The sequence below is a fragment of the Anomaloglossus baeobatrachus genome, chromosome 4 (assembly GCF_048569485.1).
Source record: "Anomaloglossus baeobatrachus isolate aAnoBae1 chromosome 4, aAnoBae1.hap1, whole genome shotgun sequence".
NCBI lineage: Eukaryota > Metazoa > Chordata > Amphibia > Anura > Aromobatidae > Anomaloglossus > Anomaloglossus baeobatrachus.
Genome location: NC_134356.1, coordinates 576646013 through 576667717, shown reverse-complemented (window position 1 = coordinate 576667717; position 21705 = coordinate 576646013). Strand labels below are relative to the sequence as shown.

The 21705-nt window shown below is 45.0% G+C and overlaps 1 protein-coding gene across 2 annotated transcripts in view; it reads left to right on the top strand.

The window, feature by feature from the left end:
* ADRA1A (adrenoceptor alpha 1A) overlaps positions 1-21705 on the top strand; it is a 228587-nt gene that overhangs the window by 166434 nt on the left and 40448 nt on the right. For both annotated transcript variants that reach the window (XM_075342895.1, XM_075342896.1), the window contains one exon: positions 1295-2892. In XM_075342895.1, the coding sequence (XP_075199010.1) occupies positions 1995-2892 (898 nt within the window). In that variant the 5' untranslated portion in view covers positions 1295-1994. The remainder of the gene's footprint in view (positions 1-1294; positions 2893-21705) is intronic.

The window sequence follows — 21705 nt, the reverse complement described above, 5'->3', positions numbered from 1 at the left end:
ACGAAGCCACCCACAACCTGTCTCCTCCTTACATCTGTGACCTAGTCTCCCGGTACCTACCTGCACGTAACCTTCGATCCTCACAAGATCTCCTTCTCTGCTCCCCTCTCATCTCCTCTTCCCACCACCACATCCAAGATTTCTCCCGTGCCTCCCCCATACTCTGGAATGCTCTGCCACAACATATCAGACTCTCGCCTACCTTGACAAGCTTCAAAAGAAACCTGAAGACCCACCTCTTCCGACAAGCCTACAACCTGCCGTAACCCTCAGTCTGATATAACGCTACACAACCAGCTCTACCCTTACCTACTGTATCCTCACCCATCCCCTGTAGACTGTGAGCCCTCGTGGGCAGGGTCCTCTCTCCTCCTGTACCTGTCTGTGCCTTGTATTGTTTATGATTATTGTACCTGTCCCTATTATGTGTACCTCTTTCACATGTAAAGCGCCATGGAGTAAATGGCGCTATAAATAATAATAATAAAATAATTAGGTTATCACAATAATTGTTACACAATGATCTGTTGGTACCATATAGCAGTAATATCTATACTGTAAAGGCTAAAAGTATACATATTCTTTTAAACTAAAGAGTGATATTCTTCCACTTTTGTTGAAGTAAATAATCTGGAATTTAATTTAAAAAAAAAAAAAAATGTTAAATGGGCACTGTAACACAGCCTTCATAGCACCCTTGAAAAGCTTCATTGTAGGAGTCATGAGGCACATTACGAGTATAGTGAAGAGCATTTTGTGGGCATTGTGGCAGGGACTTGTTGACAGGCACCAATATAAGACCACTGTAGGTTAATTTATTTTATTGTTACTATGGCGGGGAATTTGTCATTGCCGTGGGAGGCGGTTTATGGGTATCACAACAGGAACAATTAAAAGGACATTTTGATCACTAAGTAAGACCTTTTTATAGATGCCCTGGGCATATAGAGTATATGCATTAGTATCATGAGTCTAATTTGTAAAAATAATGTCAGAGTAAAAGTGAATAAATTCTTCATAGAAACCAGGAACTCAAGAGTTCATATTTCTAATTCTAAATTTGTATCTATTGTCAAGGCACACATGTGCATTGATAGTTATAGTCTTACGTTTGAGCATTGGAGGCTATTGTTGGAGGCACAGTACAGAAGCATGGAGTCTGTCACTATAAGGCCATATATTTGCTCCCATTATAAATAAAACGTACATATACCACACAGATGTCTTATAATTGGTCTCATGCTACCAAAATAAGGCTTTACACCTGTCTAACCATTGCCTTATTATGTTTCAGGTGAACACTCAACTGGATTACCATGAGAAGAACTAATTGTCGTAACCAATACACAGTCCAGTTTGTACTACTTTGGCTAGCCGACATCTATCGTGACCCTGCTACAGCTCCAAAAGGCTTGTTTAAGGATTGGAGTACCCTAAAATGTATCTGTGAACTCCAGGAGACCCCATCTAGAGGTTCATGTGAATTACTGGTTAATAGCACAGTCATTCAAACTTTCATGCAAAAGAGTTTGAAGGAAACAGAAGAAATATATTGTATTTGCCCCCATGGAGCACATTTTGTTGACAACCTTCTCAATGGTTTACAGCCAAAACGACAATGACCGATTTAACCTAAGGATACTGATGTAAAATAAATTGTGTCAAAGTCCAGCAGGACGGACTAAATCTTTTATTTTACCAAAGAAATCATGACCAGTGATTTATCCCAACATCTGTAATTCATCTCAGAGAAAGAGTCCAAAATAAAAGAAAACATTACAAAAAAAGTGAAAGTTGCCATCTACACATCAATCTAAATTAATGGGAATGTAAACACGGCATTGGCTGAATTCTCGATTTTACACACTAATCAGTGTCTGGATGTACCTCTTGGCCCAAAAAATTATTTTCATAGCATTTACTCATAAACAAAATTTCTTCAGCCAAAGACCTGGGAAACGAATTTCTGTGAACAAACATCATTTATATTGATCATGGTCCTATTTAATGAGAATATCTCACTGGAGTCCATCCCTCTTTGCCTAAACTGTACCCACCAGACACCTACAAACAATATTTCCAAATCAATCATCATTGGAGTCATTTTTGGAATATTCATCACGTTTGGTGTACTTGGAAATATTTTGGTCATTCTTTCAGTGGCATGTCATCGGCATCTACAGACTGTAACCCACTATTTCATTGTCAACCTTGCTGTTGCAGACCTTCTCTTAATGTCCATGGTGCTTCCTTTCTCTGCCACTTTTGAAATCCAAGGATATTGGCTTTTTGGACGTATTTTCTGTAATATATGGGCAGCTGTTGACGTTCTTTGTTGCACAGCTTCCATAATGAGCCTTTGTGTCATATCTATAGATCGCTATATTGGCGTTAGTTACCCTCTGAGATACCCAAGTATTATGACTGAAAAACGAGGTCTTCTTGCTCTTCTTTGTATATGGGTCTTGTCTCTTGTAATCTCAATCGGACCCTTGTTTGGTTGGAAAGAACCAGCACCAGAAGACGAAACAATCTGTGAAATTACAGAAGAGCCAGGCTATGTTCTCTTCTCAGCTTTTGGATCGTTCTACCTTCCGCTCACCATCATCCTCATCATGTATTTCAGGGTGTATATTGTGGCAAAAAGGGAAGGAAAAGTTCTAAATTGTGGGATGAAATGTGATAAATCAGACTCTGAAGAGGTAACCTTAAGGATTCATCGAAAGAGCACTCCGGATAGTATAAACTCCAATTCTAGTGCAAAGCAAAAGACCCATTTCTCAGTGCGACTCCTAAAGTTTTCCAGAGAAAAGAAAGCAGCAAAGACTTTGGGAATTGTAGTAGGATGTTTTGTCCTATGCTGGCTGCCATTTTTTCTGGCAATGCCTATAGGTAAGATGCAATTCCAATAAAAAATGTGTTTGTAGAGTGCTCGTGAGGATGTCCTAGTATTGTTAGATAGAACTTCTATATATACCATATTTTTCGTTTATAAGATGCACCAGATTTTAAGACACACCCCAAATTTAGAGACAGAAAAGGTGAGAAAAAAAGGGGGGTCCATCTTATACTTTGGTGGTGTCTTACCGGAGGGGGAGCGGCAGCGGTAGTGGAGAGGGTCACTGGAAGCAGACGTGGTGCTGGAGTAGGGCGATGCTGCAGGCTATGCGGTGGGGACTGTGCTGGCTTTGGAGTCTGTGCTCTCTGTGGGTGTTGTGCTGGCTGTGTGGAGCACAGCGGTGCGGTGTGTGTCCCAGATGCTCTATTGGCGGTGCGGGCTTCACAGAAATGGCACCCGGAGTCAGCGTGCGCAGATTGAGCTCTCGGCTCAAGGACAAGCCGAGGTCTAATATACTGACGTGCCACCTCCGGGCGCCATTTTCCTTAAGTCCACTGCTGGGAGATCAATGGGCTGGGGACGGCACGTGCACAGATGAGATTTTGAGCTGAGAGCTCTATCTGCACATGCACCAACTCTGGTTGCTGTTATTTTAAGCCCGCACCGCCGTCAGAGCGTCTGGGACACCCATTGCACCACCCTGCTCCACACAGCCAGCACAGCCCCCACCGCAGCCAGCACAGCGCCCACCACAGCCAGCATAGCCCCCACCGCAGCCAGCATAGCTCCCACCACAGCCAGCATAATCCCCACCACAGCCAGCACAACGCACATTCTCCACCTCCCGGTAAGCTACATTTGGATTATAAAGATACACCTCTCATTTTCCTCCCAAATTTTTGTGAAGAAAAGTGCGTCTTATTATCCAAAAAATACAGTTCTTTTATTGCCAAAGGTTACCTAATCTTTAGATATCAATGTGAAATGAGCAGCTCCACTTCCAGCCTTGGGCCCTGCTGTCTCTCAGGAGAGATTTTCCTGTTTTCGCACATACTCAGAGCTGTGTGATATGGAGAGTGACTGTCACGTTTACTTCAATAGCTGAACCAGCCACTTTCTGAGATTGTGAGATCAATATCATCCGATACAACATTGTTAGCTATACTTTTAAATGGAAACTCCAAAGCATGCAATATAAATAAGAAAAAACGGAGTCATATTCCAAAATGTGAATAAAAAATTATCTTTTTATTATTATTATTATTATAGTGCCATTTATTCCATGGCGCTTTACAAGTGAGAGAGGGTATACGTACAACAATCATTAACAGTACAAGACAGACTGGTAGAGGAGGAGAGAGGACCCTGCCCGCGAGGGCTCACAGTCTACAGGGAATGGGTGATGGTACAATAGGTGAGGACAGAGCTGGTTGCACAGTGGTCTACTGGACTGAGGGCTATTGTAGGTTGTAGGCTTGTTGGAAGAGGTGGGTCTTGAGGTTCCTCTTGAAGCTTTCCACGGTAGTGGAGAGTCTGATGTGTTGAGGTAGAGCGTTCCAGAGTATGGGGGAGGCACGGGAGAAATCTTGTATGCGATTGTGGGATCTTTATTGAACAACCATTAAAAATCCAAAATATAAAGGTAAAGGCAAAGAGAGGGGGAGATAAAGTGCAGGGAGATGGACAAGCATGTACCGTGGGATATAGTAAAGTTAATTCTGGGAGCATAGATCAATATAATTATATATATTGTACAAGCCCATAAAAAGTGGTTAGGTAATGTAAAAAAATATATCTCTAAATGGATTAAATAGATAATATTGCACTTTGCCGCATATAATATAATCAAAATGTGGTATCCAATGTGCAAACCATAAATGAATGTATGGAAGGTAATATAAAACCAACCACTAGAGGGCAATAAGATATGTGCATTCAAGTGAAAGTAGATCTCGCTCACCCATAGTTAGAGTCCCATCTGGTAATGCTGTCTAGGGGCCCCAACGCGCGTTTCGCGTTGGGCTTCCTCGGGGGCCATCGTAAAACGCACGTCGGGGCCCCTGGACAGCATTACCAGACGGGACTCTAACTATGGGTGAGCGAGATCTACTTTCACTTGATTGCACATATCTTATTGCCCTCTACTGGTTGGTTTTAGATTATCTTCCATACATTGATTTATGGTTTGCACTTTGGATACCACATTTTGATTATATTATATTGGGCAAAGTGCAATATTATCTATTTAATCCATCTAGAGATATATTTTTACATTACCTAACCACTTTTTATGGGCTTGTGCAATATATATAATTATATTGATCTATGCTCCCAGAATTAACCTTACTATATCCCACGGTACATGCTTGTCCATCTCCCTGCACTTTATCTCCCCCTCTCTTTGCCTTTACCTTTATATTTTGGATTTTTAATGGTTGTTCAATAAAGATAATTTTTTATTCACATTTTGGAATATGACTCCGTTTTTTCTTATTTATATTGGACTTTCTGAGATTATCTGATGGCTGTGACAGAGAAGAGGACTTGCTTAGCCATAAAAAGTAGTTAGTGTGGCAGCCACTTTCACAAACACGGATGATGTTCCAACACACATGACTGGATGTAGAAGAGCCACGATGGGGACCAAAGAGGTGAGCTGATTATAGGGTACCGTTGAAAGCAAAAGTAAATTAGTATGTTTTAAAGAAAACATGTAAAGGTAATTTTTTTTAAATGGACAACCCAGTTAAGGGTACATCTAGAGATGTCATATTATTAGGACCCATCTTCCTGCAGCATACCCCAGGAAAACATTGCACTTCTGAGTGTCTTTGATTGGGTTGACTGATTGGGTTGTGACATATTGAATGAAATGCTATATTACTTGTTATGGGCAGGATATTGGTTCTCTCAACACAGTCAAGCAGCTTGGTCCTGATCTAGTATGCTAATTTGTGCACAGTGACACAGTAAAGCAACCCCTTTGTCATAATTAATTATCAGGTGTAACCAAGATTCAATTATATAGTCGGTGGGTAATGGAGTGTTACAGCAGCACACGTTTTTAACTAATATTTTCTTTTTTTCTAATTAACATAAGACCTTAGCAGCTGCTAAGCTGATGAGGATTCACATAAGCGTTATTCCCTGTAGACATACCCAAGAAGCTATGTATTTTGGGGGCTTCCTGATAGTATATGGGATGTTACATGGCAAATAAAGAGTTTAGAATGTGAAAAAAATAATGTTGTGAATAGACATAATCATGCAGCTGACAATATGAGGGATTTTCACCTTTTCAATTGAATTCCAGGGTTTGGGGTGGGGTTCTACTGTTTAGGACCCTTATTGGGTTATAGCTTACTTGTTGATTCAAAATAAGTTGTTGTGTGCGTAGAAAGAGGGAGGAAGAATCCAGGGAGACTCCAGAACATGTATGAGTAAAATTGACTTATTTATTGAGTAAAATGGGACACAAAACAATCACGATATACAGTGACATATGCAGCAAAAGTTGAAACCTACGCGTTTCGAGCAGATATAATTCTTATTCATGCTGGATCATGACATGACATGATGAAGAACTATACTATTCAAAACACGTAGGTTTCAACTTTGATGAATATGTCACTGTAAACTATGAATTGCTTTTGTTCCATTTTAATCAATAAGTAAGGACTTTTAATCATACATGTGCTGGATTGCGTTTTAGAGACTCCCCAGGATCCTGCATATTTCCTCTATTTTTCTAGCTTTACCTGTGCCTAAGGATTTATACTGGTGAGATACTGTATATCCTTTTCTTTTGTTGTGTATGTACATGAGGAATAAGACTATTTTTTCACCAGTTTCCCCTCTACTGTCATTAGTGTATCTCACTCGGGGGGAAGGGTTAATCTGGTGTCAGAAGGTCTCTGTGCCTTACCACTGGCAGATTCATTACTGTTATTTGATAACATCATCTAGCTTGTGGTGTTGTAAGTGTTAAGCACCCTTTGGTGCTGGCTGTAGCTTCCAGTCTCAGGTGTGGCTCTTTGTGATCACTCCCTATCACTATTTTAGCCATGTGATCTGATCACATGATATCTGTGATAGAAACTGAATCCCTCATTTCTGTGTGGTTCATTTTGGAAGGAGCCTGATCTGGAAGAAGTTTGTCTTGTTGTGCTCAGCAGTGGTGTTTGCTGCACTGAAGTCGCCTGGAGTGTTTTTCTTTGCATGTCTATTTCCCCTATTTGTATTTCTACCTTGTGTTTCTTTATGTGAATCTAGTGATATTGTCTGCCTACTTACTAGCCAGGTTGAGTGCAGAGCTAGGTATCCGGCTCGGCGTCAGGTTGCAAGAACCTGTATATGGACGCTAGGGAGATCATGAGTCAGCTTGAGGTGAGTTCAGAAGGTGTCACCTCACCCCTCTTTCTAGCAGCAGGGATCTCCGTTGTATCATGACCCCTGTGTTCCCCATGTGGTGTAACATCTTCTGGTGGTTTACCAGGTACTAGGTAAACCCTGCTAGTCTCATGTGTGACATCTACAGTCTCTAGGTTTCATTTGTCTCTGAGCTAGTGGATGGATACTAGCTGCTGTGATGTCTGCATACATAGAGACATGAAGGATTACTGTTCTCCTGTTTCTATGTAGCACAGTAGCAGCAGTATGGAGGACATCTCAGAGCAGTATTGAACAGGAGCTGCAGACGTATGGAGGACATCTCGGAGCAGTATTGAACACAGGAGCTGCTGAAGTATGGAGGACATCTCAGAGCAGTATTGAACACAGGAGCTGCAGAAGTATGGAGGACATCTCGGAGCAGTATTGAACACAGGAGCTGCAGAAGTATGGAGGACATCTCGGAGCAGTGTTGAACACAGGAGCTGCAGAAGTATGGAGGACATCTCAGAGCAGTATTGAACACAGGAGCTGCAGAAGTATGGAGGACATCTCAGAGCAGTATTGAACACAGGAGCTGCAGAAGTATGGAGTACATCTCGCAGCAGCATGGAACACAGGAGCTGCAGAAGTATGGAGGACATCTCAGAGCAGTATTGAACACAGGAGCTGCAGAAGTATGGAGGACATCTCGGAGCAGTGTTGAACACAGGAGCTGCAGAAGTATGGAGGACATCTCAGAGCAGTATTGAACACAGGAGCTGCAGAAGTATGGAGGACATCTCAGAGCAGTATTGAACACAGGAGCTGCAGAAGTATGGAGTACATCTCGGAGCAGCATGGAACACAGGAGCTGCAGAAGTATGGAGGACATCTCAGAGCAGTATTGAACACAGGAGCTGCAGAAGTATGGAGGACATCTCAGAGCAGTATTGAACACAGGAGCTGCAGAAGTATGGAGGACATCTCGGAGCAGCATGGAACACAGGAGCTGCAGAAGTATGGAGGACATCTCAGAGCAGTATTGAACACAGGAGCTGCAGAACTATGGAGGACATCTCGGGGCAGTATTGAGCAGTGTAGTTGTGAATCCAGCAATTCTTTCTATGGCTAAGGTTTTTACATTTTCACACAAAACATATTTCCAATATTAACTTCTTTAATTCAGTTCATTGGTATGAATCCAAAAACAATTTGAGTCATTTATAAAGTACAATCCCATGAACAACCTATTTCTTGCCAATATCTCTCTAGTCATCTGTGCTATAGTGAACCCATGGAAAAGAGTTTTGTTTTATGGGCACTATATGGCACATTGTAAGGGGGTGGGGGGAGTTGTCAATTAAAAGATACTGCATAAGGCACTAACTAAAGACCAGTTCTGCTTTCCTAATCACCGACCAGCTCCATTTTTCTAAACGCTGATGGAACTAATTCTTGTTTTTTAATTAATTAGAATTCTTGTTCTTATTTTTATGTCATTTAGTAAAAAATGATTGCACTCTTGTTGTTAATTATTTCTCTGATCGTCCATAACACATTGTTGTTAATTAGTCAAAGTTTTGCATTAACTGTGAAGAATTTGCCAGTTCAATCTGCTTCTGTGCTGCTGATGATAGAGCCCAGGAGGCTGCGACACATGTTCTGTATTATTTCAGGGGCACAACTCTAGTGACAGAATTATATTGCTTTAATACATTGTCTTGCATTTGTCTTACTCTTGATTGACATTTTATGGTTTAACCTGACAGAATATGGAATTGGAAAAAATGTTCTGAAGCATCGCAGCCTGTCAAGGTATGCTGGGAGTTGTCGTTTTGGAACAATTGGGGATTTAAAGAGAACCTGTCACCAGGTCAAAAGTGGCTAGATTTTGCACTATTTTATTTCCGCCATGCCTTTTTAGTAGTTTTTTTTTTTATTAAATCCACTGTTTGTTTTATTCCTGGGCACGTCTTTAGGCTTCTCTGCATAATTACCATGTGAGCCACACTATGTTGGTAAAGAGCATAAAATCTGCAATACATAAAAAGGCCCATATCTCTGAAACCTTATGGAGGATTTAAAAAAGTTAAAAACGGAATACTCGAGAGCAACAGTAATAATATAAGAGCAAAAATTAGCCATCTTTGATCTAACAACAGGCCCTCTTTAACCCTTTCACAACCTTTGGCATACATGTACAGTGAGTACGTAAAATATTCAGACCCCTTAACATTTTTCACTCTTTGTTTCATTGCAGCCACTTGGTGAATTAAAAAAAAGTAAATTTTTCTCATTATTATACACTCTGCACCCCATCTTGATAGAAATGTAGACATTTTTGCAAATTTATTAAACAAGAAAAACTGAAATATCACATGGTCTTAAGTAGTGTTGAGCCACCCCCCTAGTGTTTGAGTTCACTTCGGTTCGTCGAACGGCGGCGAACGTTCGACGAACACCTTTGAACCCCATTGAAAACAATGGCAGACAAACACATACAACTACATTATACATGTACACATACAGTAAATAAACAATGCCATTATACTTACAGGTCTCCGCGACGCGTCATGCACTCTGTCTCCCTCCTTCCAATCATCGCTGCGCCCTCCCGGTAACCAACACTGATGATAGGACCTTCCGTGACGTCGTCATAGCATGTGACCAGTCGTGTGTATTATCTCATTGTTTACAGACTGGTCACATGGCTAGACGTCATGCTAGGTCCTGTCAGTGCATCTCTCCGTTACGCGGTGCTCGTTTGAGCATCTCCGTGTATTGGCGAGATGCTTGGGCACATGCTTGGCTCCCTGTTCCTGCATGTGGGCGCTCTTTACAGAGTCAGCCCACATGCAAGGACGGGATACCACAGCCGGTGAATAGCGGAGATCACCGTTGCTATAGTAACCCGCCTGTCAGATTACTATTTCAACGGTGGCAGCGGTGACGTCACCGCTTACAACCCGCAGCCTCTGCTCACTCACTGAGTGATTAGACTGCACAGGAGCAGCAGCATCTTCCTCCCATGCAGTGCTGTCTGATGTAGCAGAGCTGCATGGGTTGAAAGAGAAAGAAGACAGAAGACCAGGATCGTGGAGGGGTGACAGAGAGTAATAAACATGGAGTCTCTAAGTGTGTCTGTGTATTTATTTCTATTAAAGTATTTTTTCTCTGTGTGGTGTCTTTTTTTATCCCTTTATTGGAGATTCTTAATGGCCGGGTCAAGCTAGCAAAACAAGCTAGTAAAACAAAAGCTAGTATTAACCCATTATTATCGCACACATCCATTCTTTCATAGAAGTGCCATCTTCTGACGCTGTATCCAACTCTTCCAGCTGCCCTGGTGACGGGTGGCTTGCTGGATAATAATGGGGTTAGGGCTAGCTGTATATTATCAACTGGCCCTAAGCCTGAAATTCATGGTGTCACGCCAATATTAAACATGGCCACCATGAATTTTTAGTACAGATAAAAAAACACAACACACAGAAAAATATTTTTATTAGAAATAAAACACAATACAATTAGTGACCCCATCTTTATTGAAATAATGAACCCCCCTCCGCAGTAATCCTGGGTCAAGAGTCCCACGCCGTCCAATCCGGATCCAATATCATCTGATCGGTTTGCTGGAAGGCAAAGCGATCAGATGATGTGTCGGGTTCAATGGCCTGAATCACATGACATAGCAGCTGATTGTATAAACGGCTTTTATACAATCAGCTGATGCATCAGTGCAAAAAAAAATTACACACTTCTGTGCAGACTCATGTCCGACAGCATCAGCTGATAGTTTAGCCGACCGGGTGGTAAAAAGCCGGCCTCACTGCTCGACTTATAGTGTCAGCTGATTCCATCAGGTGGCCGCATCAGCTGATCATCTCCAGGTCTGAGAGAGAGAGAAGAGAGAGAGAGAAGAGAGAAAGAGAAAAGAGAGAGAGAGGAGAGAGAAGAGGGAGAGAGAGGAGAGAGAGAGAACAGAGAGAAGAGAGAGAGAAGAGAGAGAAGAGAGAGAGGAGAGAGAAGAGAGAGAGGAGAGAGAGAGAGAAGAGAGAGAGAGATAGAGAGATAGAGAGAAAGAAAGAGAGAGAGATAGAGAGAGAGAGAGACATGCAGGCACTACCGCACTCATCATCATTGTCCCCGCACACACGCAGGCACTACCGCACTCATCATCCATGTCCTCACACACGCAGGCACTACTGCACTCATCATCCACGTCCTCACACAAGCAGGCACTACCGCACTCATCATCCACATCCTCGCACACGCAAGCACTACCGCACTCATCTACCACGTCCTCGCACACGTAAGCACTACCACACTCATCATAATTGTCCTCACACCCACGCAGACACTACCACACTCATCATTGTCCCTGCACACACAAGCACTACCGCACTCATGATCCACGTCCTCACACACGCAGGCACTACCGCACTCATCATCCACGTCCTCGCACACGCAAGCACTACCGCACTCATCATCCACGTCCTCGCACACGCAAGCACTACCGCACTCATCATCCTTATCCTCGCACACACAAGCACTACCACACTCATCATCCATGTCCTCGCACACGCAGGCACTACCACCCCAATCCTCATCACCGCACACACAAGCACTACCGCACTCATCATCATTGTCCCCGCACACACGCAGGCACTTCCGCACTTATCATCATTATCCCCGCACACACGCAAGCACTACCACTCCCATCATCGTCCTCGAACACACCGGCATTACCTGAGTGAAGTCTCTGGTGACAACGCGGCTCCTGTCAGTTGCTACGTGGAGCTGACACAGAGCTCTCGTGTTCTACGGCGCTCCCTGTCAGCTTCATGTAGCAGAGCTGAAAGCGTCGTGTGGATTACTTCAGCCCTGGAGGTGTTTAGGATTAATAAAGTGGTAAATGAGGGGGAAGGGGGGGGTTTGTCTTTTATTCCAAATAAAGGATTTTTTCGGGTGTATGTGTTTATTTACTTTCACTTACAGGTTAATCATGGAAGGTATCTCGGGGAGACGCCTGTCATGATTAAGCTAACCTTATTACCCTGATTGCCACCGCACCAGGGCAATTCGGGATGAGCCAGATAAAGTCCCGGGACTGTCGCATCTAATGGATGTGGCAATTCCGGGTGGCTGCTGGCTGATATTGTTAGGGTGGTGGGCTCCCCATAACGTGGCGCTCTCCATCCTGACAATACCAGCCTCCAGCCATGTGGCTTTATCTTGGCTGGTATCAAAATTGGGGGGAACCGCAGGTTTTTTTTTTTATTATTTATTTAGTTATTTTACTGCATGATATAGACCTGCCCGCCGGCAGCTGTGATTGGTTGCAGTGAGACAGTTGTCACTCATCATGGGGGTGTGTCTGACTGCAACCAATCATGGGCGCCGGTGAGCGGGGAAAGCAGGGAATAACAGATTGAATAATGAGCGGCAGCCATTTTCAAAAGATGAAAAGCCGCCAGAGCTTTGTGACAGCCGTGCAGCGCCGCGCCCGTGATCTGTGAGTAGGAAAGAGAGAGGGATTGTGCTGGGGACGCAGGACGCATGCAAATACGCAACGTGCGGACATAGCCTTACTGTGAAAAGCCACGCTTTTGGTGATCGAACCGTTATTGAACGGTAACTAGAACGGCCGAACTTGAATCAAATCGTTCGAGTTCGTCGAACGACTCGAACACCGCCCAAAATCACTCGAATTTGAAATTGGCGAACAGTTCGAATCGAACATCGCTCATCTCTAGTCATAAGTATTCAGACCCTTTGCTCAGTGTTGAGTAAAAGCACCCTTTTAAGCTAGTACAGCTATGAGTCTTCTTGGGAATGATGCAACACGTTTTTCACCCCTGGATTTGGGGATCCTCTGCCATTCTTCCTTGCAGATACTCTCCAGTTCCGTCAGGTTGGATGGTCAATATTGGAGGACAGACATTTTCAGGTTTCTCCAGAGATGCTCAATTGGGTTTAAATCAGGGCTCTGTCTGGGCCAGTCAAGAAAGGTCGCAAAGTTGTTCTGAAGCCACTCCTTTGTTATTTTAGCTATGTGCTTAGGGTCATTATCTTGATAGAAGGTGAACCTTCGGCAAAGTCTGAGGTCCACAGCACTCTGGAAGAGGTTTTCTTCCAGGATATTTCTGTACTTGGCCGAATTATCTTTCTTTCAATTGCAACCAGTCATCCTGTCCCTGCAGCTGAAAAACACCCCCATAGCATGATGCTGCCACCACCTTGTTTAACTGTTGGGATTGTATTGGGCAGGTGATGAGCAGTGCCTGGTTTTCTCCACACATACCGCTTATAATTATCACAAAACAGTTTTATCTTTGTCTCATCAGACCAGAGAATCTTATTTATCATAGTCTGGTAGTTTTTGATGTGTTTTTTTGCAAACTCTATGCGGGCTTTCATATGACTTGCACTGAGGAGAGGCTTCCATCGGGCCACTCTGCCATAAAGGCCTGACTGGTGGAGGGCTGCAGTGATAGTTGACTTTGTGGAACTTTCTTCCATCTCCCTACTGCATATCTGGAGTTCCACCGCAGTGATCTTGGGGTTCTTCTTTACCTCTCTCACCAAGACTCTTCTCCCACGATTGCTCGGTTTGGCTGGCCGGTCAGGTCTAAGAGGAGTTCTATTGGTCCCAAAACTCTTCCACTTAAGTATTATGGAGGCATCTGTGCTCTTAGGAACCTTGAGTACTGCAGAAATTCTTTTGTAACCTTGGCCAGATCTGGGCCTTGCCACAATTTTGTCTCTGAGTTCCTTGGGCAGTTCCTTTGACCTCATTATTCTCATTTGCTCTGAGATGCACTGACTGTGAGCTGTGAGGTCTTATATAGACAGGCGTGTGTCTTTCCAAATCAAGTCCTATCAGTTTAATTAAAGACAGCTGGACTCCAAGGAGGAGTACCATCTGAAGGAGGATCACAAAGAAATGGACAGCATGTGACTATATTATGAATGTCTGAGCAAACAGTCTGAATACTTATGACCAAGTGATATTTCAGTTTTTCTTGTTTAATAAAGAGAAAAATCAGAAAAACTGACAATTTTGCAGTGGTGTCTTAATTTTTGCGAGCTGTATATATATATATAAATATATATATATATATATCTACTTGAACACTTTTTATAAGCTTAGGGGACTTGAAGATGCGATTGTCTGATCGCTTGCATGCTTCAGGACCGCAATGAATGGTTAAGATCTCCTATGAACGCCAAGTAAACGCTGGCCTTTTATAGGTGTATCAACATGAGTGTCATCAGCAGACCCCCGGCTGTCATAGCAACCCATTGGAGTCAGCGGGTGGAATGACATGCTCCACTGCCAGTGTGTGTTAAATGCCGCTGTCCAAAATGGACAATGGCATTTAATAGGTTAACAGCTCCACTCCACCCACGAATGTTAAGGGCACATGATGGCTGCTTACATCAGTCATCATCTGCCGGTAAAGATGCTGGCTCGGCGTGTGAGTCCACATCAAAGTCATTGACATGACCTTTGACATACTATAAATATAATTTTTTTTTTTTTTTTAAATTTTTTTTCTCCATCTGTACCCTCAAGAGAACAGTGCAAAGTGGCACATTCACAACATAAGGATCAGAGATTTATTGTTTTATTGCTTAGATCTATTTTTAACAATGAGTAAATATAAGATTGTTTTGTTTTCTTTTACACCAGGTTTTAGATTTGTATCCAATTTTTGAATGTCTTAAAAAGTTGGGACTGAATTTTGAATATAACATTGACTTACCACGGTCAAATCTGTACCTTTTCCAATGCTCAGGAAAAACATGAGTTTCCGTAATGTTAACAAAGCACCATTTTCTTCAATTGAGGTTAAAGTGTAATCACATGCTGGCATACATCTCGGGAGTGTGTCAAAATCAGTAAATATATCTCAATGCGTTCCTTTTTTTTTTTTGTAAATACATAAAAAAAAAACCCTTCTGTCTAAAACTATGGGGACTTTATTTACGTTTGTTCCTGGCTGTATTTTCCAGGCCATCGGCGTTGAGCTGCGGCGGTGTTCTGCACTCCTTCTTGTCCCATTTGGCTGTGACATTCTGAATTACCTCAGAGCACGAGAATGAGTTTGTTCGTGTGCATTTCATATAACTGCTGTGAAAAGATCTCTCTTGAGTAGTTCTTATTAATAGAGAAGTTAGGAAAGGTTTGCTACTGCTGTGATCCTTTCTGCACAAAGGATTCCATGGGTCATTAATAAGGGAAAACTGTAGCATTGCCTAGAATTTCTTAGCACGTCTACACCTTTATAAAATCATATACAATATTCCACAGGGGTTCTATATAGCTATGAATATAAAAGACCTCCATTTACATACAGATTCTTGCTGTTGTAACACATCCAACTGAAAGAGTGTTAGAGGTAGTCAACAAACAGGGAGGAACACGTATCCTTTACAGCATAATAAAATATATCAATGGGATTGTTTGGGAAACGGTGAAACTCTTGTGTATGGGCTATGTCTGGTATTGCAGTTACTCCCTATTCATGTGGTGCTGATAAGTTGCAATATCAAGGTTACTAACTTACTACAGTTGAAACCAGAAGTTTCCATCCACTCTCTATGAAGATGTCGCGGGTGGAGAGGGGTTTTTGGGGAACGCCGCTCGCCTGGGGGGGAATCTCTGGCGCTCGGGTCCGGTGCTTCTGCTCCTCGGTGGCTCGAGCACGGGGCCGGACCCGGGGGCTCGAGCAGCGCCTCCTCGCCCACGAGTGAAAGGGGAAGGTTTGGTGGTGGGATGTCGGTTGTGACGCCACTCACGGGGTTGTGGTGATGATGGCTCCACCGCTGCTGGTGACGGGGATTCCCGAGAGCGATGGCGAGGAGCAGCTGAGGTGTTGGCCCCTCCGTGGGTAGGAGCTGTTGGTCCCGGGGCACCGGTTGGGAGGTTTGGTTGGAGAGTAGGGGATAGGTGCAGGTGCCGATGCGGGAAGGCAGCGCGGATGCGGGGCAGAAGTGCAGCACTGTGCTGGATGGCACTGGTGTACACACTCAGGTAGTCAGTGACAGTGTCTCTGGTAAACCAAACGGCTGGATGGACGGGGCCCGCAGGCGGCCGCGGTTTCTTCACTTTCCCCGGACGGGTTGATGGCAGCTGTCTTTCCCTGCACCTGTGTGTAAGTGTTTGACCCCTATGGATTCCCACAGGTGGTCCGCTCCCCGGCTTGTACGTGTCGGGAGAGCCCGTTTTGTCCGCAGGCGCTGGCCCTTGGATCTCTGGCCGTTGGCGGTGGCTCTTATCTGGACGGGTTTGGCTGTTGCCGTCTGACGGGACTTGGGTGGGAATGAACCCCTGAGGTCCAGACCACAATCAGAGAATTTGACCTTTACGGCGGCTTCCGAGCCTAGTCGGGGTCTGAGTACCCTGCCTTGGTGCTTAGCTTCAATCCGCTCCCCGGTTCGGTACCGGCGGGCCCGACTCCGGTCCTACGGTTCCACAGACGTCCACTAACTCCTGCAGATGGCCACCACCGTCTGCCGACCTTGCTGACTGTGCCTGGGCTCCGACCCAGACACACACAGTTTCTCCACTTCCACTTCAACTCCACTTCAAACAAACTCCAACTACCAACTCACTACTTTTCCCACCTCCAGGCCTGTGAACTCCTCGGTGGGCGGGGCCAACCGCCTGGCTCCACCCCACCTGGTGTGGACATCAGACCCTGGAGGAGGCAACAAGGGTTTTGTTGACGGGTGTTCCCTACCACGGGAGGGGGGGGGGGTGTGTATGTGGTGTTATCCTGTGACCCCTGGTGTCCAGGGCGTCACAAAGACACATCTGCAAGTTTTTCTCACTATCTGGCATGAAATCAGAATAAACCAGTGGCCATCACTAAATCCTGATCATAAGGCCGCTTTACACGTTACGATTTATCTGACGATATGTCGTCAGGGTCACAGTTTTTGTGACGCACTTCCGTCATCGTTAGCGACGTCATTATGTGTGACACCTACATGCGACTCCGAACGATCGCAAATAGGGTGAAAATCGTTGATCGTTGACACGTCGTTCAGTTTCAAAATATTGTTCGTAGTTTGGAACGCAGCAGACATATTGCTACATTTGACATCCTGCCAACGACGAACAACATCTACACGACCGCCTTGGTCATACAATATATCACTGAATGATGTAGCGTCGTTTGTGAGATGTGTACGTGTGACCGCTACAAAACGACCTATGAGCGATCTTGGCAAATAGTAACAAAATTCTGGGCATGTCACATCGCTAACGAGATGACTAGCAATGTCGTTGTGCGTAAAGCAGCCTTTAATCATATTGAAAATTTATTGGCAAAGCTGAAAAAGCAGATGCGAACAAGGCGAATAACAAACATGGCTCAGTTACACCAGTTCTGTCAGGAGGAATGGGCCCAAATTCCTACCTACTATTGTGAGAAGCTTGTGGAAGAATCCAAAATAATTGACCCAAGTCATACAGTGTAAGGGCAATGGTACCAAATACTAATGAAATGTATGTAAACTTTTAGCTTTGCAGAAAGTAATAAAAATGCCTTAAAACATTCTCTCTCTCCCTCTCTCTCTCATTATTCTGGAATTTGGCAAATATAAATAATTTTGGTTCCTATTTGACCTAAAACGGGAAAGGTTTATTCTGATTTCATGTCATATAGAGAGAAAACCATACATATGTGTCCTTTTAGATAGTGTATGTAACCTTCTTGTTTCAACTGTATGTGCTAAAACTGACATGGGAAAAGACTTAAAATTTTGCTGACAATACATATGATCAAATCTTTTGAAATTCAGATTTGCTGGGCTTGATGAATTTTTATCAAGAATCTCAAAACTGCAAGGCCTCTAATTTCCCAGAAAATGCACATGTAACAGTCTGAGTTCTAATCGTATCTAACCCCTTGAGAGCTACTCTTTGCGAGCACTTTCTTAGTAATGTTAAAAAAGGGTTGTGTTCAGCTCAACTGTCCAATGTACCATCAAAAAATCTCAGCAACAAGAGAAGTCCAAAGGACTTTCTTCATCCATATGTAGGAAGTGGTCACACTACCCACACTCCTATTGTGTTTTATGCTATGCTATGCTATACGTTTTATGCCAAATTTATGATATATATGTTGTAGCTTATAGAGAATGTGCTAAAAAGTGCTGCTGCTAGAGTATGGGCTTTCTCAATGTAGCATAGCCGCAACTGTGTAGCAGCCGGCGCCACCTAGCAGCCAAGAATCCAATATAGAAATGTTTTCTTGCATATGTGTACTGTATTATAACTGTATTAATTATGTATATATATATATATATATATATATATATATATATATATATATTGTGAGGTAGCACGGTCGGCTGCGCAGCAGAAGACACGGGATCCAGGCATTAAGGTTCACAGCACACGGTTTTAATGTCCAAACAAAAGTCCATAACAAAAATACATGTGCCTCTCCAGCAGAAAACTCAGGGAGTTCTGTTCACTCCCTCACTCCCGGCACACCTGCCCTTGTTCCTGATTCTATTTAACCCTTCCTTCAGCCTGTAGGGAAACAGCATTAACCCTATAGTGGATTTACTTTCTATCATGGAGTGAGCACAACTGGGGCGAGACATACCGGCCGTCATAGATAACCCCGGTCACAGTCTCACATACCCCCCCCTCAGTTCAAGCGTGCGGGGTTGAACTCCAGCCATCAAACACGGGCCGCGGGACAAGGCATCGGCGTTGCCCTGCAACCCACCGGCCCGGTGTTCAACCGTAAACCGGAAGTTCTGCAGAGAAAGGAACCACCGGGTAACCCGGGCATTCCGTTCCTTGGCGGACCTCATCCAGACCAGTGGAGAGTGATCCGTCACCAAGCGAAAATGACGTCCCAGCAGGTAATAGCGTAGGGACTCCAAGGCCCACTTGATCGCCAGGCACTCCTTCTCCACTACGCTATAATTCCGCTCGGGAGGGGTGAGCTTCCTACTTAAGAAGGTGACGGGGTGTTCCTCCCCCTGAACCACCTGAGACAGCACTGCCCCCAGGCCGACCTCCGAGGCGTCAGTCTGTACTATGAACTCCTTCCGGAAATCAGGGTTGACCAGAACGGGCTGTCCGCACAGGACTTCCTTCAGGGCCCGGAAGGAGTCCTCGGCCTGCGGAGTCCAGCGCACCATGACGGACTTCTTGCCTTTAAGAAGATCCGTCAAGGGGGCTGATAGTCACGCAAAATCCTTTACAAACCTCCTGTAGTACCCCACGATACCCAGGAAGGCCCTAACCTGCTTCGTGGTCAGGGGTCTAGGCCACTTCTGGATCGCCTCAACCTTGTTAATTTGGGGCTTAATCACTCCTTGGCCTATCACGTAGCCCAAGTAGCGGGCTTCCGTGAGTCCCAATGCACATTTCTTGGGATTGGCTGTCAATCCGGCTGTTCGAAGCGCGTCCACCACCGCTTGTACCTGTTCCAAGTGGGTCTGCCAATCGGAGCTGTAAATAATGATGTCATCCAGGTACGCTGATGCATACGCCTGGTGGGGTTCCAGCACTAAGTCCATCAACCTCTGGAACGTGGCCGGAGCGCCATGTAACCCAAAAGGCAAGACAACATAGTGGAAGAGACCCTCCGGCGTAACAAAAGCGGTTTTCTCCTTGGCGGACTCCGTCAGTGGCACCTGCCAGTACCCCTTGGTCAGGTCGAGCGTGGTAAAATATCGCGCCTGTCCCAGCCTATCAATCAGCTCATCCACCCGGGGCATGGGGTAGAGATCGAACTTGGATATTTCGTTCAATCTCCTAAAGTCATTGCAGAACCTTAAGGAGCCATCGGGTTTTGGTATTAGGACAATCGGACTAGCCCATTCACTCCGGGATTTTTCAATGACCCCCAGGCGTAACATTGTCTTTACTTCCTCCGATATGGCTTGTCGTCGAGCCTCCGGTACCCGGTATGACTTCAGGCGTACCTTCAGGTGGGGCTCGGTGACAATATCATGTCGTATCAGACTGGTCCTACCGGGCAGCTCAGAGAAGACATCGGGGTTCTGCTGAACCAACCGTCTGGCCTCTCGCCTCTGTTGCTTGGTGAGGGCTTCTCCAATCCTTACTTCCGGTTCGTCCTCTCCGGAGGTCGCTGGAGCCGGATGTGAACGACCCGAAGAGGAGGGAGGTGGGGAAAAAACAGCCATCAGGCTTTCCCGTTCCTGCCAAGGTTTTAATAGGTTGACATGGTATATTTGTTCAGGTTTCCGCCTACCGGGCTGCAATACTTTATAGTTAACCACCCCGACTCTTTCCTTTATCTTGTAGGGGCCTTGCCACTGAGCCAGGAATTTACTCTCCGCCGTGGGGATTAATACCAACACCCGATCCCCGGGTTTAAAGGTCCGCACGGTGGCTTGTCTATTGTAGCGGCCGCTTTGCGCGGCCTGAGCCTCCTGTAAATGCTCCTTCACAATTGGCATGACCGCGCTTATGCGGTTCTGCATACCTAAAATGTGTTCGATCACACTTTTATGGGGGGTGGGCTCTTGTTCCCATGTTTCCTTTGCCAGGTCCAACAATCCCCGGGGATGTCGCCCGTATAACAATTCAAAAGGCGAAAACCCCGTGGATGCCTGTGGCACCTCTCGTATGGCAAACATCAAATAGGGAAGCATCATATCCCAGTCTTTCCCGTCTTTTGAAATCACCCTTCTTAGCATGGTTTTCAGGGTTTTATTGAAACGCTCGACTAAACCGTCCGTTTGAGGATGATACACAGACGTACGCAACTGCTTGATCTGGAGTAGCCGGCATAGCTCTTTGGTCACTTTAGACATGAATGGGGTCCCCTGATCCGTAAGGATCTCCTTGGGCAACCCCACCCGGCAGAACACAGCAAACAACTCCCGAGCTATAAGCTTTGCTGCAGTATGTCTGAGAGGTATCGCCTCGGGATACCGGGTGGCATAGTCAACGATCACTAGGATGTGTTGGTGCCCTCGAGCGGACTTTACGAGGGGCCCCACCAGATCCATCCCTATCCGTTCAAAAGGGACTTCTATAATGGGTAACGGTACCAACGGACTGCGAAAATGGGTCAGGGGTGCGGTAAGCTGACACTCCGGGCAGGTTTCGCAGAACCGTTTTACCTCCCCAAAGACCCCGGGCCAATAGAACCTTTGCAATATTCGCTCCTGCGTTTTCTTGACCCCTAGGTGGCCACTCATCAGGTGTTTATGAGCCAAGTCGAGGACCCGCCGGCGATGCGGCTGGGGCACCACCAACTGTTCTACCCCCACGCCCCGTATTTCATCTACCCGGTAGAGTAAATCCTGCTTAAGAGCGAAATGGGGGTACCTTACCTGGGCACCGGGCAGCTGTGCCACCCCGTCAACTACTGTCACCCGACTCCGGGCATGTATTAACGTAGGGTCCTGGAGTTGGGCTGTCCCAAACGTATCCGGGGACGCCTCCAACTCCGGGATGGGCTCGACCGTCTCAGCCTCTCCTGCCA